Below are 15,728 nucleotides of genomic sequence, written 5' to 3'. Positions count from 1 at the left end.
TTTCTCATTTCTTGCGCGAAAAGAATGCCGTCTAAATGTCTAAAGAGATCAAGTGTGCATTGAATTACCACTTGCTCTTGCGTCAACCCTTGTGTTTGGGAACTAATCTCTCTGGCTCATTTTAGAGACAACATATGTGCCACGAGTTTCCTTTTGCAGATAGGTGCTTTTGTGAGTGAACTAGTAGTAGTTGATCCTTATTGCCATATGGATCGCATTTACCAAAAAAGAACCAGCGCGATTACGGTGTTTTAAAAATGTTGCTTCTTCACAATTATGTGAAAAGTCGCCCAGAATAGTAAATAGTTTTGGCTTTCCATAAAAAAATATGAATTTTCCAGGAAAATAACTGTGTAAATTTTAAAACTGTACATATCAAGTATGTTTAAAAGAATAGGGAAAGTTGGACGATTTTGAAAACACTATATTCCCTCTTGTTCCTTTTTGCTAAATGCGATTCAAATGTAGCCCAACTATGTGTTAAACAATAAAAACACACTAAAATACAAAAAGCAAATGGGTATACAAGGCTAGATGAGACATAAAACAACCAGGACGTTTCGGGTCAATTACATACCCATTCTCAACTGGAACAGAAACTAAAAAATGTAAAAATTAAAACGAGGAAATGAGCATGCAACTGACCGAAGTTAAATTAATTAATTTAATCGAAGTTATGTGTTAAATTTTACTTTCGTTTTTTCCCCTTTCAAGGAACAGCGTTTTGGAGTTTTGAAATGCTTTTAGGTTTTATTCGGCCGCAAATTCAAGAGACAGATGTGATAAAAGTTTGCGAGTAAGCTCTCATATTTCTCGCGTAAAATTGCGCAAAATTTGATTTACTCTTACCCAGGGGCTGGTCATTTTCAAACATCTCGTTGACCTAGAAAACGAAGGCCTGCCGGGATTCGAACTGTGAACCTTCAAGCGCGGAATCAGTTGCAAAATGCTGAAGTCCGACGTTCAATCACGCAACTCGTGATCAATATCGTCGGATTTCGTTTTTGGCCATATTCCTCCACACTACTTCACAACTGAGCATTTCGAGATGGTTATTGCCGAACCCAAACAGGTTTCCAGGATCATCAAACAAATAATCCTGGTGACCAATGCCCCCATGAGATACCTACGGTCAATATAACACTCAAGGTTTAAGATGTAAGTGCTTCTTGGGAAAGATGGAAAGAGGAGACAAGATGTAGCCACTATGAATAATGCATGAGAGAGCAGAATTCATGAACTAATAAATTGTGTCATCTGAGCCAGTATCATTAATTGTGTCATTTGAGCCAGTATCATTAATTGTGTCGTTTAAATGAACAAGAAAGATGGGATTAGTGCTTGTAAAAAAAAATGATGGTGACAGGACGTTAGGGTGTGTCTTATTTTTGAGTTTTCCGAAAATCAAGTTGGTCAACCCCTAAAAAGTTTCTATGTGGTCTCTAAATGAACCCCCTAAAAGGAAAAAATTTTAAAAAAATTTTAACCCGTGCCTCAAAGGGCCTAAAGGGCCTAAACCCAAAATTCAAAAATTTTGGCAAGCGACACATCAATTCTGAAGGAAAATGGCAAGTTACGGCCCTTTTAGGGCAGAAATTTCGTCCGTTTTGCCGTATCTTGAAGCGTAAGGTCACAAACGGCCCAATGACGACGTGAGGCTATGGGCTGGCGGGGCGCGCCGCGGCCGGCCCGCCGCTGAGCGTGCGCGCGCGGCAGGGTTGCGCATCGCCGCTTTACACCGGCGTAGAGGAACGAACGGTGGAGTGGGAGGGGGATATCCGGTGGAAAAGCATCCACATTTTCTATCCATAATGAAAATGCATTATACTTTTTCAATATAGGTGAGGAAATATGAGCCATACAAGGAAGTGATGAAAAGAGTGACAAATACATATATAGTTTGTACGGTTAAGAGTGTAAGTGGGGAAAATTTGCCGTAACTACAGAACAGCCCTGAAAATCTCGGGGAAATAAAAGCTGCTATTGATGAGAGGTTTAATTAAGGACTAATTAAAAAGATAGGTGCGATGTTGTCGAATCGTAAGCCCTTTACGCGATCAAAAGCGATTAGTGTAAATTTAATTGGAAAAGTTTAAGAAAAATTTGATGAAAGAAAATTGCCCCAAATTCGGGAAGTGCTTAAAGTGTTTTTCTATTATGTGAAGTTTTCGCACATTAATGTCAATGGCGGTGCGTCGAAAACCTCTGATCTTGTAATTCCAATATGGAATGAAAAATGTAGAATCCCTGTGATACATAGTGTCCATGTTTTTAAAAATGTTTACATTTTTATGAGGAGTGGAGGCGCGTATCAATAAATGCTAGCCGTCGATCGCTGGTTCAAGAGAATTTGGAGACTGATTTTACGGCAAAAATCGACGTGTTATTCGACATTGCTTTATGCAATACTCTAGATATCATGGAAAATGAAGAGGATGAAGCATTTTTAATTCTTCAGCAAAAACCTGAATGAGAATGCATAATATCCACAGTGAAGGATACTATCCTTGCAGCAGAGGTGAAGAGAGCAGACAAGAAGAAAGCTCGCGCCCAGGAGAGAGTTTCTCGACAGGAAAAATTCACGCTCGCTTATGAGTCCCGCCAAACGGAAGAAAATAAGTTTTTTCATTTCATATGAAATCACTGAAGGTTTGATGCATCAATTAGAAAGTTTTATTCAATCGGTTCAATCTGGCTTCGCCAACTTACAGCTGATGTTGATTGCCTGGCCTCACCCACGGGGCTAAATGACACATTAGCCTCGTTTACTCAAATCTTCCCCAGTAGCCGAGTGGTCAAGGGCATTGCCCACGGTTATAAAGAGTGGGGTTCAAACCCCAAGTTAAATCATATTTTTTCGAGAAACTAATATTACATTTTTGATTATAGCAAGTAACTGTGGCGGGGGGGGGGGGGGGTTCAGTACCAGAAAATGTAAGAGGGTAAGCCATATTGAACCTCTCGAATTAAACTTTCTAATTGATGTCACGTTAAATGCACTAATGAAAAGGAGGGTAAACATAGACACTATGTATCACAGGGATTCTACATTTTTCATTCCATATTGGAATTACTGCCATTGACATTCATGTACGAACACTTCACATGATAGAAAAACACTTTAAGCACTTCCCGAATTTGGGGCAATTTTCTTTCATCAAATTTTTCTTAAACTTTTCCAATTAAATTTACACTAATCGCTTTTGATCGCGTAAAGGGCTTACGATTCGACAACATCGCACCTATCTTTTTAATTAGTCCTTAATTAAACCTCTCATCAATAGCAGCTTTTATTTCCCCGAGATTTTCAGGGCTGTTCTGTAGTTACGGCAAATTTTCCCCACTTACACTCTTAACCGTACAAACTATATATGTATTTGTCACTCTTTTCATCACTTCCTTGTATGGCTCATATTTCCTCACCTATATTGAAAAAGTATAATGCATTTTCATTATGGATAGAAAATGTGGATGCTTTTCCACCGGATATCCCCCTCCCACTCCACCGTTCGTTCCTCTACGCCGGTGTAAAGCGGCGATGCGCAACCCTGCCGCGCGCGCACGCTCAGCGGCGGGCCGGCCGCGGCGCGCCCCGCCAGCCCATAGCCTCACGTCGTCATTGGGCCGTTTGTGACCTTACGCTTCAAGATACGGCAAAACGGACGAAATTTCTGCCCTAAAAGGGCCGTAACTTGCCATTTTCCTTCAGAATTGATGTGTCGCTTGCCAAAATTTTTGAATTTTGGGTTTAGGCCCTTTAGGCCCTTTGAGGCACGGGTTAAAATTTTTTTAAAATTTTTTCCTTTTAGGGGGTTCATTTAGAGACCACATAGAAACTTTTTAGGGGTTGACCAACTTGATTTTCGGAAAACTCAAAAATAAGGCACACCCTACAGGACGTGTTAAGTTGTTGAGGTTTGTTAACAGAAATGTCTAATTCTATGGAATACTGAGGCAGAGTTATGGGCATGTAATGCAATCTAGATCGCGCGTAAGTTTTGCCGTAAGGTCGAGGTGATGGGACAGTTTTGGGGAGAGGAGGAAGGAAGGGGCTATAACGCGCCTTCGCTTTCAGTGCTGCAACCTGATGCACAAGTAGAACTCACAGCAATCAGTGGCTCCCATAACCTTGTGAAGTACAGACGAGTCTCAATTATCCGCGATGCGGGTTATCCGCGGTTTTTTCTATGGTTCCCTGTGGGCTGATTGTTGAAATGTATAGACAAATCTATAGACAAAGAAGACAAAAAGGATATGAAGGCATCCTATTGGTGGAACAGGTGATTGCAATGGACAAAGGAAGTAGGTAATAGACTAACTCACGGCAACCCACGAGAGACCCATTGCTCAGTCCATCATTGACTCCTACAAGAACCATATATTTCAACTAACTGGATCGATCCATACTTTGTCTATCGCTTTGTCCAGCGATTTCAACAATGAGCCCGCTAACGGAGCTATACTGATTCTAAAACGAATGGAGAAGATTGCAACACAAGAACATTGTAATTCTAAGGGGCAAACCTCCATAAATATCTTCCGGAAATGCTGTTTGCTCAAGTAACCTCATTCCACCGGGTAAGTTTATTCATTTACTATTAATAATTACATCTCTGTCTAATATTTGACAAATTTTTCTACTGAGTCTTTTGAAATACAGCCTTTCAGTTCACTTTGTTTGGCCAGATAGCTATGGGACTAATATTTGAAATTAGGAACTACAATTCCAGGGTCAGTTCAGAAACAACGTATGTAACATTACTTTCCCTGCACATAAGTGTTTTCACTGATGAGCCGGAACTTACGGTTCCGAGTTGAGGCACTGGATGCGAAAAGGGCACTTATCGCTTGCGGTGTTTCAGAATCTCTATTGCGAATTAATCCTTTGAAGAAGAATTTAATGGGTGATTTTTCCAGAATTCTTTCTATAGAAAATTGTGGAATCATAAGGAATATTCAGTAAAATTTTTAGTGAAATGGATGCATTCACTTTCCTTACAACGAATGAAATATAAGATGAGACTCTGATTCACTGCAACCGAGATGTGCCCTTTTCGCATCCAGTGCCTCAATAGCAAAATGTAGTCCAGTGGTTAGGCTTTTTACACCTTCATGAGTACTGACGCTACATGAGTCCCAAAATGATGACGGTTAGATGATGAAGAATCTTTCGAAGCTCAACACTGGCCCAGCCCGGCGGCTTATCTCATTACGATTGCATCGATGGAATCAATGCATGCAGGCTGTCATGCGATTTGAACTGATGTCGTTTTCCGCGTGACTCATTGACTCATCCGGGTTGAATTACCACGCCACTTTTGTACACTTTTTGAAGTAAAAAGCCAAAAAAAGAGGAAATTGCAAATTTCTGCGGGACTGGTGAGGTAAAACTGCTTCTTAGAATTCGTCATGGCCCTAATAGCAATTTTAGAGCATTGCGATTTTACATGAGGATCAACTGAACGGATGTAACTAAAATTAGCTCACGTACAATTCATGTCACTTAATTTTGCGTTTTATTTACACAACGCACCACGAAATATTTAAAGGCGCTATGTCTACCACTTCGTTTGTGAAATAATAAAACTTAGAAAGAACTCGAGAGACATAAAATGGATCACATCTAGGCAAAAGGAACCAGCGCGATTACAGTGTTGGTAAAATGTTTCTTATGCATAATAATCTAAAAAAACTCCCAGAAAAACGGATAGTTTTTGCTCCCCACCAAAAAATGCTTAATTTAAAAGAAAAATAATTGTGTAAATTTTAATTCTGGACAGTTATTATGTATTTTTTTAAAAAAATAAGAAGCTGCACAATTTTGTACTTGCATAACTTTAATTGCGCTAATTTCTTTTTGCTAAACGCGATCCAAATATGCCTCTGTTACATCGCTGGTTTCATCTTTGGCAAAATTTTCTATTAAACCAATAGAAACGCCAAATCTTGCAGCGGTATCCGCATTTCGACGGTGAAACTACCAAACCACGTATCTCGGTTTGCGACGTCGCAGACTTCCTGTCATACTTTATTTTTCAAATGAAAAACTACTCAACGTCCAGTCTTGAAAATTTCTGTGATTTTTCCTCTTCGTGCGAAGAAAATTCTGTGAAAATTTCAAGGAATGATATTGATTTGGTCTACTTCAAAAAAATAAAATGCGAGCGTAGATTTTTAAACACCGCAAACGAGATACGTGGTTTGGTAGTTCCACCGTCGATTTGCGTTATACTAAGTCCGCATCCAAGGCCACCAATGCTTTTGTTTTTTTTTGCCTGGTCAATGAACCGATAAAACTGTACCTCGCCGCAACGATCGGCGGAAGAATTTCCAAACTCTCACCTGCCGCGCGCTCGCTGGGTCGATGGCCAAACATTTTCCTTGATGACGACTCACTGACCGAGGAAGTGAGAGATGATCGCTGTTGTGTAACTGTCGATGTCATTGCTTCGAAAGAAACTGCACTTGATGAGCTGATATAGAGAGTCTACAAACCTTGTTGTCTGGTTTGACAAAATAGATCATTGGGCAGGGTAAACGGATCCATCAGCAAAAATGCTGAGGGAAAAAGCTCTATCTACTCCGTCGTGATAGCAAAGAGAGCAGTAAATGCAAAAATAAAGTTTTCTGAAAACGAGCTTAGATGCGTCTGACCGGAAAATTTTATTGAAAGAAGCCCCCGTGTTTTGTCAAATTGCCACTAATCTTCCGAAACACTCCTAGAAATCGTTTGGATGATTAAAAATCCACTGATTTCACTTCAATCACATAAAAAGGGTATTTTTCATTTTCATGCTAGGCCAGTGTTAGGCAAAGCAGCCGTAAGCGCCATCTTCTGCATGCTTTCTGTAGTTGCGTTTTGGACACACAACAAACGCATTTTCAGGTTAGAAATTGGCAGAAGAGGTCGGCACTTTACTTGAAAGCACTGTTTTCATTGGCTCTTTGGAGGAATATTGTCACTTCCTGCTATCTTGCCCTCAACTACGTCATTTTGTGCGCACTTACGGTTTTCTCCTATGTCTCGTTTTGATACAAATAAGATGAATTTCGCTGTTTTAGCAATTTCAGTGATTTGATCTAAAAGAGTTTCGACGAATTTTGAGGAAAACTTGATTTCGAAAAGTTGACACTTACTGCTCTCTTCGCTATCACGTCAGTGATGGAGAGAGTCTACAAACCTTGTCTAATTTTACAAAACAGATCATTGGGCAGGGTAAACAGGTCCATCTGCAGGCAAAAAGCTCTATCTTTTTAGGACATTGGGTTGGCTATTCAACACGTTATTTTCTTCGGCTTAAACGATTTTTACTAAAAATAAAGTTTTGCTACAAAAATCTTACGGGCCAGTCTCTTCATAATTCGTTCGAGTGAGAGTTTCTTGTAGTTCAGAATAGACATTTTTCCCGAGTAATTTACAAAAGTTCAATAGTAACAGTAAAAAATATTTATTAAAAAAATAATAAGCATAAAACGCTTTGGTACGCAATTCATTAAAGAGCTCTTCTTTTGTTCTCGTAGTTATCTTCATACAATAAATTATTTGGGTCTCAGCGCACTTATGACGTTATTTTGATTGGTTTTAAACCACAATATGTTGTTTTGAACAGTTTCAATGAACTGGTCTTGAGCAAGTTTAGAATATTCAAAAATACTCTCGTTTCTTGAGATCACGTTCTTTATTTCGTCCAACTCTTTTTGCGTATTCATGTAATTTGCAAGCACGGTCAGGTACGAGCCCATTTTTGCAGTTTTCACGCCGAAGAAATTATAAATATCATCCAACCTAGAAAGAAAAGGAAATTTTCTTTATTCATTAAAGTCGTCTGATAACTTCATTTTAATAAATGCCGATTCCTTATTTTTTTAATTTTATTAAATTTTTATTTTCCAATTTTAATTTGTTTTATTTTTTTGACTGACTTAAGCACTAGCGATCTGTTGATTCTGTGAAGGCCACCTCACTATTACACCAGAATTCAAAAAATCTTATTACAAATGTCGTGTGGAATCCTTTGCTTTTCGAACATTTATGAAGTAAATCATTTCGCATGTAGGCGGGAAAACTTTGATAGAAACTCTTAGCATTGTTTGCAAATTTTTTTTAGATGTATTGTATCTTGGTGGATTCTGAATCGTCTTCAAAGAAATGACGGCAAGGATGCACGTTTATCTGATTCTTTTACGTGGCTAGCGTCGTGAGCTACGCCAAAATGCTTCTACCATTTGAAAACGCCTTCAGTCTCGCGTGATACTTCACCGCTCACACCAGAGTTTAAATAATTGTATCACAATTGTCGTGCAGAATCCTTGACTTATCGAACATTCATGAAGTATATTATCTCGCATTTGGTTGGGGAAACGTTTAGGGAAATTGTTGGCATTATTCTTGACGTTCCTTGTGATTTCAGACATAACCTAGTAGTATATGAGTACTTTCAAAAGAATCACTTCATTAGGTTTTTACAAAAGGACAAAATGGATCAGTTGCGCTGGTCATAGAATCATGTTTTGATGCTTGATTCTTATAGATTAGCTAAAAAGAATAAGATTTGTTCAATCAGCAACTTTCTAATGTCAATTTGAACCGAGATTTCGTGCTTTGATGAATTCGTTTGATGATGTCATCCACGGCGGTAGTGACACCCTTGGTTCCTTCAACCTTGCTTTTTATCAGTCAGAAAGACACACATTTTCACTGGTTACTCAACGTGGGACTCGGATGAAAGCAAAGTGGAAGAAACCAAGTGTGTCATTACTGCGGTGGATGACGTCATAAACCGAATTTTTCAAAGCGCAATATCTCGGTTAATATTGAACGTAAAAAGTTGCTGTTTGGACGGATCTTATTATTTTTAGCAAATAAACAAGAATCTAACATCAAAACATGATTCTGTGATCAGCGCAACTGACCCATTCCGCAAATTGTCTCTTACCTGCGGACAAAAAATGTTTTGGCGATGGGATATCCGATCTGATTGGCAGCAACCGATCGGAAAACGGTGAGGGAATCCTGCCGCCGAATCAATGAGTTCTCGTCAATGGACCAGCTCAAATAAGCACCCAACACTGCATCGTCTTTCGAGCATCCGAGTGCCATCAGGATGTTCTCTTTTTCTGCTGGGATGTTTGACTTCACGTATCTGGAGAAAAAATACGCTAGATTAGGCAAATTAATTAAGTTAGATGTCTAATAAAACTCTACCTGGACAGTTCATAAAATAACGGGTATAAAAGTGAAAAACTTGTAATTTTTACAAGTGCAAACATTTCATTTCAAAGAATGGAGATAGCTAAAAGACCGGAAGGAAAATTGGGGGTATGGAGTAAGAAAAGGGATAGCGAATTGAAGGGGCGCAGAATGCGTAGGTAGGGACGATGCGATAGAAGGGAAAAGGAAGGAAGGGTTTGGAAGGGGTGGTGGACACAACCAGCGTTAGGTTTTTGGGTTAGAATTTTTGGCGTTAGGGCTACCTGAGCTTAGCTTTCTATATGTTGTAGGATTTTGAATATAATTTTAATTTCACTAGATTGTTCATTTCCGGCACTGATTTTAGTGCACTGAATAAAAAAAGTCCGGCCGTGGAAGCCTTACTCGCGGGCTGTACATGTAGACATACCATCCGAGTTCCGGGCGTAGCACCCGGAGCAATCGAAGCCACGGCTGAGCACCCGGAACTTTCGGCCTCTGAGCCCGGAACGGATGGCACACGGAAAAAATGAGATTAGGGCTGGGCCCTAGAATTGCTTTACCTTATACCCCACAGGGGCAGGCCCTACGTGGGTAGGGGCAGGCCCTACGTGGGTAGGGCCCAGCCCTACCTAGACAGGGTCCAGCCCTTACCAAATAGAGCTGAACCCTGAAGTAGGTAGGTTTTGGCTCTACCCGCGCCCCTGTGGGGTATGGGTTAAAGCAATTTTACCTTCACTAGAAAAAAAAAAAAAAAAAACACATTGGATCTAGAGTCCAGACTCTTGAACAAATTGACAAGAAAAAGGACTCTTGATTCAAGCAGATTTAAGCTTAAATCAAAAGGAAATATGCTCAAATTAAGAGGCTTGGTTCTTATTTAAGCTTAAATCTGATTGAATCAAGAGTATTTTTTCTTGTCGATGTTTTTAAGAGTCTGGACTCTAGATCCAATGTGTTTTTTTTCCCAGTGTACCCGGTTAGGGCTGGGACCTTCCGCGCAGGTACCAGCCCTAAACTCGGTTTTTCCATGCATGTCAATACATCCCGTAACTTTTTTTTTCAGTGTGTTATTTGGAATAGTGGCAAACATTTAGTCATGAACGCAACCGTGAAATGCGCAAGAGACAATCGTAATTTTCACCTGTTCCACATGAGTTTCCATTCTCTCTCTCCGCTGAGCGCGACCCCTGTACAGTAGACGGATCCCCGGATATCCTTGGGGATGACGGGCGAGTCACTGCTGGAAGTCATGGCCTGCTTGAAGAGCTCCTTCGCCTCCTGTTCGTATAAATCAAGTCCACAGCGCCTGGCCATCGCGGTAATCACAGATTTTCGCTGCGAAGTTTCACTGTCATCGGGTTCCTCCGCAAGAGGACCTATTTTCTCGTAAGCCGGCCTCACGATGCTTTGAAGGTACTCCTGTGTAGGCATAAACGTGAAATAGTTTCATTATTCGTGTCCATAGAGCACATAGCGTCGTAATGTTAATGGGAGAGCTGGTGCCATGCAGGGTGGCATGAAACGTAAGAAAGAAATGAAATAAATTTCAGTGAAATATTTCATGGAATTTCACGAGGCTGTGAATTATTTCATATTTTTCAGGGGCCAGAGTATGCAACCCGCACTCAAACACCCAAAAATAGAAAAAAATCACGATTTTTACATCTTGCGAAACATAAAAAGGAACTTGTATTTTCAATATCTTTCATGAATTTCTGAAATTTCACGAAATATTTCACGAGAATTTTCAAGATTTTATTTCTCATGAAATTTTGCCACCCTGGTGCCATGTTCCGGTCGACGAGTTCCGAGCCCGGTGTGCGCCAAACTCCGGTCACTCTTTTAATACATGTTCGATCCAAAATTGCGGTGTGGTATACATAGTAATTCCTAACTTCTTCAAGGCCGGATTAAGGGGGTGGCCAAATGGGCCGCGGCCCATGGCGGCAAAATGTAGGGGGCGGCAAATTTTGCAATCTTTTTGAATGTGGGTATCAAAAAAAAGAAGAAAATGAATTACGTACAAATGAGAAAAGGCGACAAAATCTCTGATTTTCTGAGAGTAAAAGTATAGTAATTTCTAATTTTTTTGTCTTTCGGTGATACAAGAGACAAAACCTTTAATTAGTTAAGAGAGAATCAAAACTCGCAATTTGACCTTGAGCGGAGCGGCGCAGAGAGCAATGACGACGAGGACTGAGATGGAAAGGAGAAGCCCTTGGCGCAGCGGTCGGTATGAAACGCATAGCGCCTACAAGACTGCATGAATACTTCACGCATTGCGTCAAACAGTGCGGTCCGCAGCGGTGCCAGCGGTCGACGTGAAACGCATAGCGCCAACAAGACTGCATGAATACTTCACGCATTGCGCCAAACACAGTGCGGTCGGCGCAGCGGCGGAAGTTAAAATTATTAAACCACATTTCGACGATGCAAGTCGGCAATCACATAACTCGTTTGCGGTGTCTGAAAATCTCCGCAACTATGTTATTTTTTTAAAGGAGAACAAATGGACATGATTCCTTGAAGTTTTTGCAGAATTTTCCTCGCACATAGAAGAAAAATCACGGCAGTTTTAAAGAATTACCGTTGAGTAGTTTTCCGTTTGAAAAATAAAGTATGACAGGAAGTCTGCGACGTCGCAAACCGAGTTATGTGATTGCCGACTTTCACCGTCGATTTATGTTTGTTCATACAGTTCGTTTCTTATAAATGGAAGGCCTTGTCCAAACAGAGATGGGTTTACGGGTTCACTTAACTTTCGCGTAAAGTTCTGTGAACTTTTGTTGGTGTTGACAGGGCTTTCACAAAAAATGTGCCCAACACGAGTAATACGTCTCATACACCCCTCCCCCACCGGCACGTTCACTTAACGAATGAGAAGGGGGCGGAAAAATACAGGCAAGTGGGTAAATCCGTGTTAGATCCAAGTGGGTCCAAAGTGGTCCAATCCAAAGTGGGTAAATCCCATAGAGTACGTAGAGTTGTAATGTAAGTGGGAGAGCTGGCGCCACTTTCAAGCATTTTCCATGTCCCGAATTCCGAGACTCCTGTGTGACGCCGGGTCACTTTTTCGATACATAATCGATTGTTTGCGATACACGGGTACCCGGCCATCCGATGACAACAACAACAACAACAAAGGAGATAGGAATTACCACGTATTCCACACCGCCATTTTGGATCGAAAATGTATCGCGCCAGCTCTCCCATTTACATTACGACTACATGTACTCTATGTTTGTGTACACGGTTTAATGATTTAAAGCTCATCACACAAGTGGACCACGTGTAGCCGGAAGGAACCAAGCCACGTCAACTATTGCCGAACTTAACGGGGCAATTTAATTTTTAACAATTGAACGTTTTTGCGGATTACTTTGAAAACTTTAAGGAATCTCTTTTAAACTGTGAAGAAATTTCACTGAAATTTGCACAAAAGTCCGCACAACCATTTTCATGTAAAATTTAAATTGCCTGGTTTTTAGGAATAGCTGATGTGGCTTCGTTCTTTTCTACTTAACGCGGCCCATGTCATGTAACCTTTTCTTGCGCCAACTTTGAATTTTGGATTTTTTTGGGGGGTTTTATGTTTTTTTTAGGCTTCCTGATGACACGTCATTTTTTCTAGTAATTTTAATCTTGAAGTCATACGTAATTGGAAGTAAAGATGAAACTTGTTGCGATGCTCGATTTAAAACAAGCGGGAAAGTTCTAATACTGTCGTATTAGAAAAGCGCTCAGGTGTTAGTCAATGTATTTAGTGAAGAAAGGAAGTATAAACTCCGTCGACTTGGCTGGGAAATGGAAATAAAACATCAGCTGATAGCAAACAAAGGTAACCAAGGAAACCGTAAACGCGCTTTTTCGTTTCCCGAAAATGATAGTCATCGTTGAGCTCATCAGGCGCGTTTTTTTTAGGCTTCATTTAAGTTCAACGATCAATTTCGATAAGAATTACTCTACCGCTAAGAAATTTTCTTATAGACAAACGATCAAAACTACCTGCACATTACGTTGAAAGCATAAAATACAGTTTTCACAGCTTTATTTATTTTACAACTGGACCCCCCCAAAAAGCCTACACATAGATGAGCTGGTGCGCCATTTAAACGCATTAGCACTAGTATACTAGTACTCAGAGGCAAGTAGAAATCAAAAAGCACTGCCTATCGGCTGAGCGCTTCAAAGTTGTACAATCTTGGCGTCAGGATACACTTGCTCCGAAATCTGGTCTTAAATCGGATGATTCCTCTTTTGAATCTTACAGAAATTTTACCTACCGTAATTATTGTTACCTTATAAATATCATAATCCGGAGTATATCGTAGCATAGCTGCAATTTCAGAAAGATGAGCATCAGCTGCGTCCCATACTATGAATTCCGGTTCGTACTTCAGATAAGATGCTAGTTTAAAAGCGAGGTCATAATTTAAGTCACGAGTCCAGGCCAGGCTGAAGGAGTCAACCACGAGAAGCATTCGGTTCAATGGGTCAATCTTCCGAAACTCACTTTCATCGTTCAATACTTCCGACAGCATTTCCCAATTTTTTAGATCGTAGTTAATTCTGTAAGTACCTGGAAAATACACAGTTGTAATTAATAGCGGCAGCAAATAAATATTTCAAAATAAACAGGATAACTTACACAAATTTCAACACAGAGACCTAAAAATTGATCTAAACTTAGTTCTTAACTTCTCAAAATATTCTTTCAATACGTTGACAAAAATGTTACTAAAACATCCCATTTGGAAGCGCTTACTAATATGAGCATATAAAACATTAACTAATTCGATGGCTTTAACTGAAGTAATATCTACAGCAATTTACGTTTCCTAATTTTGTCTTCGTGTTTCATTTATTCCAGATATACATGTCAGCAATATTAAGCTATATAAAACTGTAAAATATATTAAAATTCTTAAAAATATCGGTTTGTTTTTCATAGTTTTCATTAAAAAAAAAATCCACAAGGAATAAAAAGAGGCATCTTCAACACGTTATACTATGTATAGGCATATGTTAGGCATGGTTGACTAACATACTGAATACATACTAACATACTACATGTTTACTAATTGCCGAAATATTTACTTTCTATTTGTGACGCATGAAAAATGCTAACATTGAAAGGTAAAGAAGAAAAAAAACACTGTTTGTAATGCTTCTTTTGTTGGTATCAGCTTGCTTCGTGCAGTAAAATGAGTAAACTAACAATGTGTTGCGTTCAGTTAGGTCACGCAACTAAACTAACCTCCCGAAGAAACGAGAAGTATAGCCAGATTTGAAGGCGTTCAAAGCGTTTGGTTGGGTCACGCAACTAAACTAACCTCTCGGCAAAGCAGGAGGTATCGCCAGATTTGAAGGCGTTCTAAGCGTTCGGTTGGGTCACGCAACTAAACTAACCTCCCGGCAAAGCGGGAAGTATCGCCAGATTTGAAGGCGTTTTAAGCGTTCGGTTGGGTCACGCAACTAAACTAACCTCCCGGCAAAGCGGAAGATATCGCCAGATTTGAAGGCGTTCCAAGCGTTCGGTTGGGTCACGCAACTAAACTAACCTCCCGGCAAAGCGGGAGGTATCGCCAGATTTGAAGACGTTCAAAGCGTTCGGTTGGGTCAATATGAATCGCACTTGTTTTCCGAGAGTGGAATGAAAGTTGATTCTGAAATAAAATCTTTCAAATTGGATTGGCCGTTTACTCAAGTTATGTACGGAGTTTACCCACCAGTAGCTTTTAGGTTGAATAGAACCCACGAATCTTCATTTGGCAAATCCGTGATCACAATGGGCCCGCTACAGTTGAGCCACGCTTTCGGTTTCGTTGAGTTGAAATCGGAGTCGTGCCCGGTCGTGTAACTTAGAGGAATCCACCAGCACTGTTTGTTTCCCAACTTTTCTTTTAATTCTACATTTTGGAAGTAACGACTCTAAAATCAATCAAATTGTATGAAAAATTCCACGATTAGACATATTGAACTGATCTATATTAATGTGTTTGATCACAGATATTCGGATGGAAAAATAGTAAAATTTATGTAAAATGTTCCCAAATTCCAGAATTGAAAGCAGTCTAAAATGCATTATGTGGAATTTTGACGGTTACACTCCCGAACTACGTTTCTCAGTTAGCGATGTCGCGGACTTCCTGTCATACTTCAATTTTGAACTGCACGGAAAAAACGGATAGCTGATCGTACATTTTACAATAGTGGAAAGCTAATTTAACCACGGGAATGGTTAAATTAGCAAATTTTTGTAAGATCTACATGGAAACATGTCGGACACTTTTTTCAACCACAACATTGTTAAAACAGCAATTTAATTTTTTTCTGTGTGGAGAACAAACCATAAAGTTAGTACTTTAAAACTTCCGTGATTTTTCTTCTTAGTGCGAAGGATATTCTAAGGTAACTTCAAGGAATGATGATGATTCGGTATCCGTCAAAAAAATAAAATCGAAGCCGAGATTCGAAAATAACACAAACGAAATACGTGGTCTGGGAGTTTCACTGTCGATTTACGAGCAAATCG

At 39.9% G+C, this 15,728-nt stretch overlaps 1 protein-coding gene across 1 annotated transcript in view; it reads right to left on the bottom strand.

Annotated features, from left to right (window-relative positions):
- The window catches only part of LOC109037716 (putative aminopeptidase-2), a 72,093-nt gene that overhangs the window by 45,803 nt on the left and 10,562 nt on the right, over positions 1-15,728 (bottom strand). The window contains exons 9-13 of the mRNA XM_072304467.1: positions 14,923-15,124; positions 13,492-13,772; positions 10,335-10,612; positions 8,937-9,143; positions 7,549-7,786 (exon numbers count right to left, since the gene is read on the bottom strand). Of these exons, the coding sequence (XP_072160568.1) occupies positions 7,549-7,786; positions 8,937-9,143; positions 10,335-10,612; positions 13,492-13,772; positions 14,923-15,124 (1,206 nt within the window). The remainder of the gene's footprint in view (positions 1-7,548; positions 7,787-8,936; positions 9,144-10,334; positions 10,613-13,491; positions 13,773-14,922; positions 15,125-15,728) is intronic.

The sequence above is a fragment of the Bemisia tabaci genome, chromosome 9 (assembly GCF_918797505.1).
Source record: "Bemisia tabaci chromosome 9, PGI_BMITA_v3".
NCBI lineage: Eukaryota > Metazoa > Arthropoda > Insecta > Hemiptera > Aleyrodidae > Bemisia > Bemisia tabaci.
Note: the sequence above shows the minus strand (reverse complement) of the source record. Positions and strands in the feature narration are given on the sequence as shown.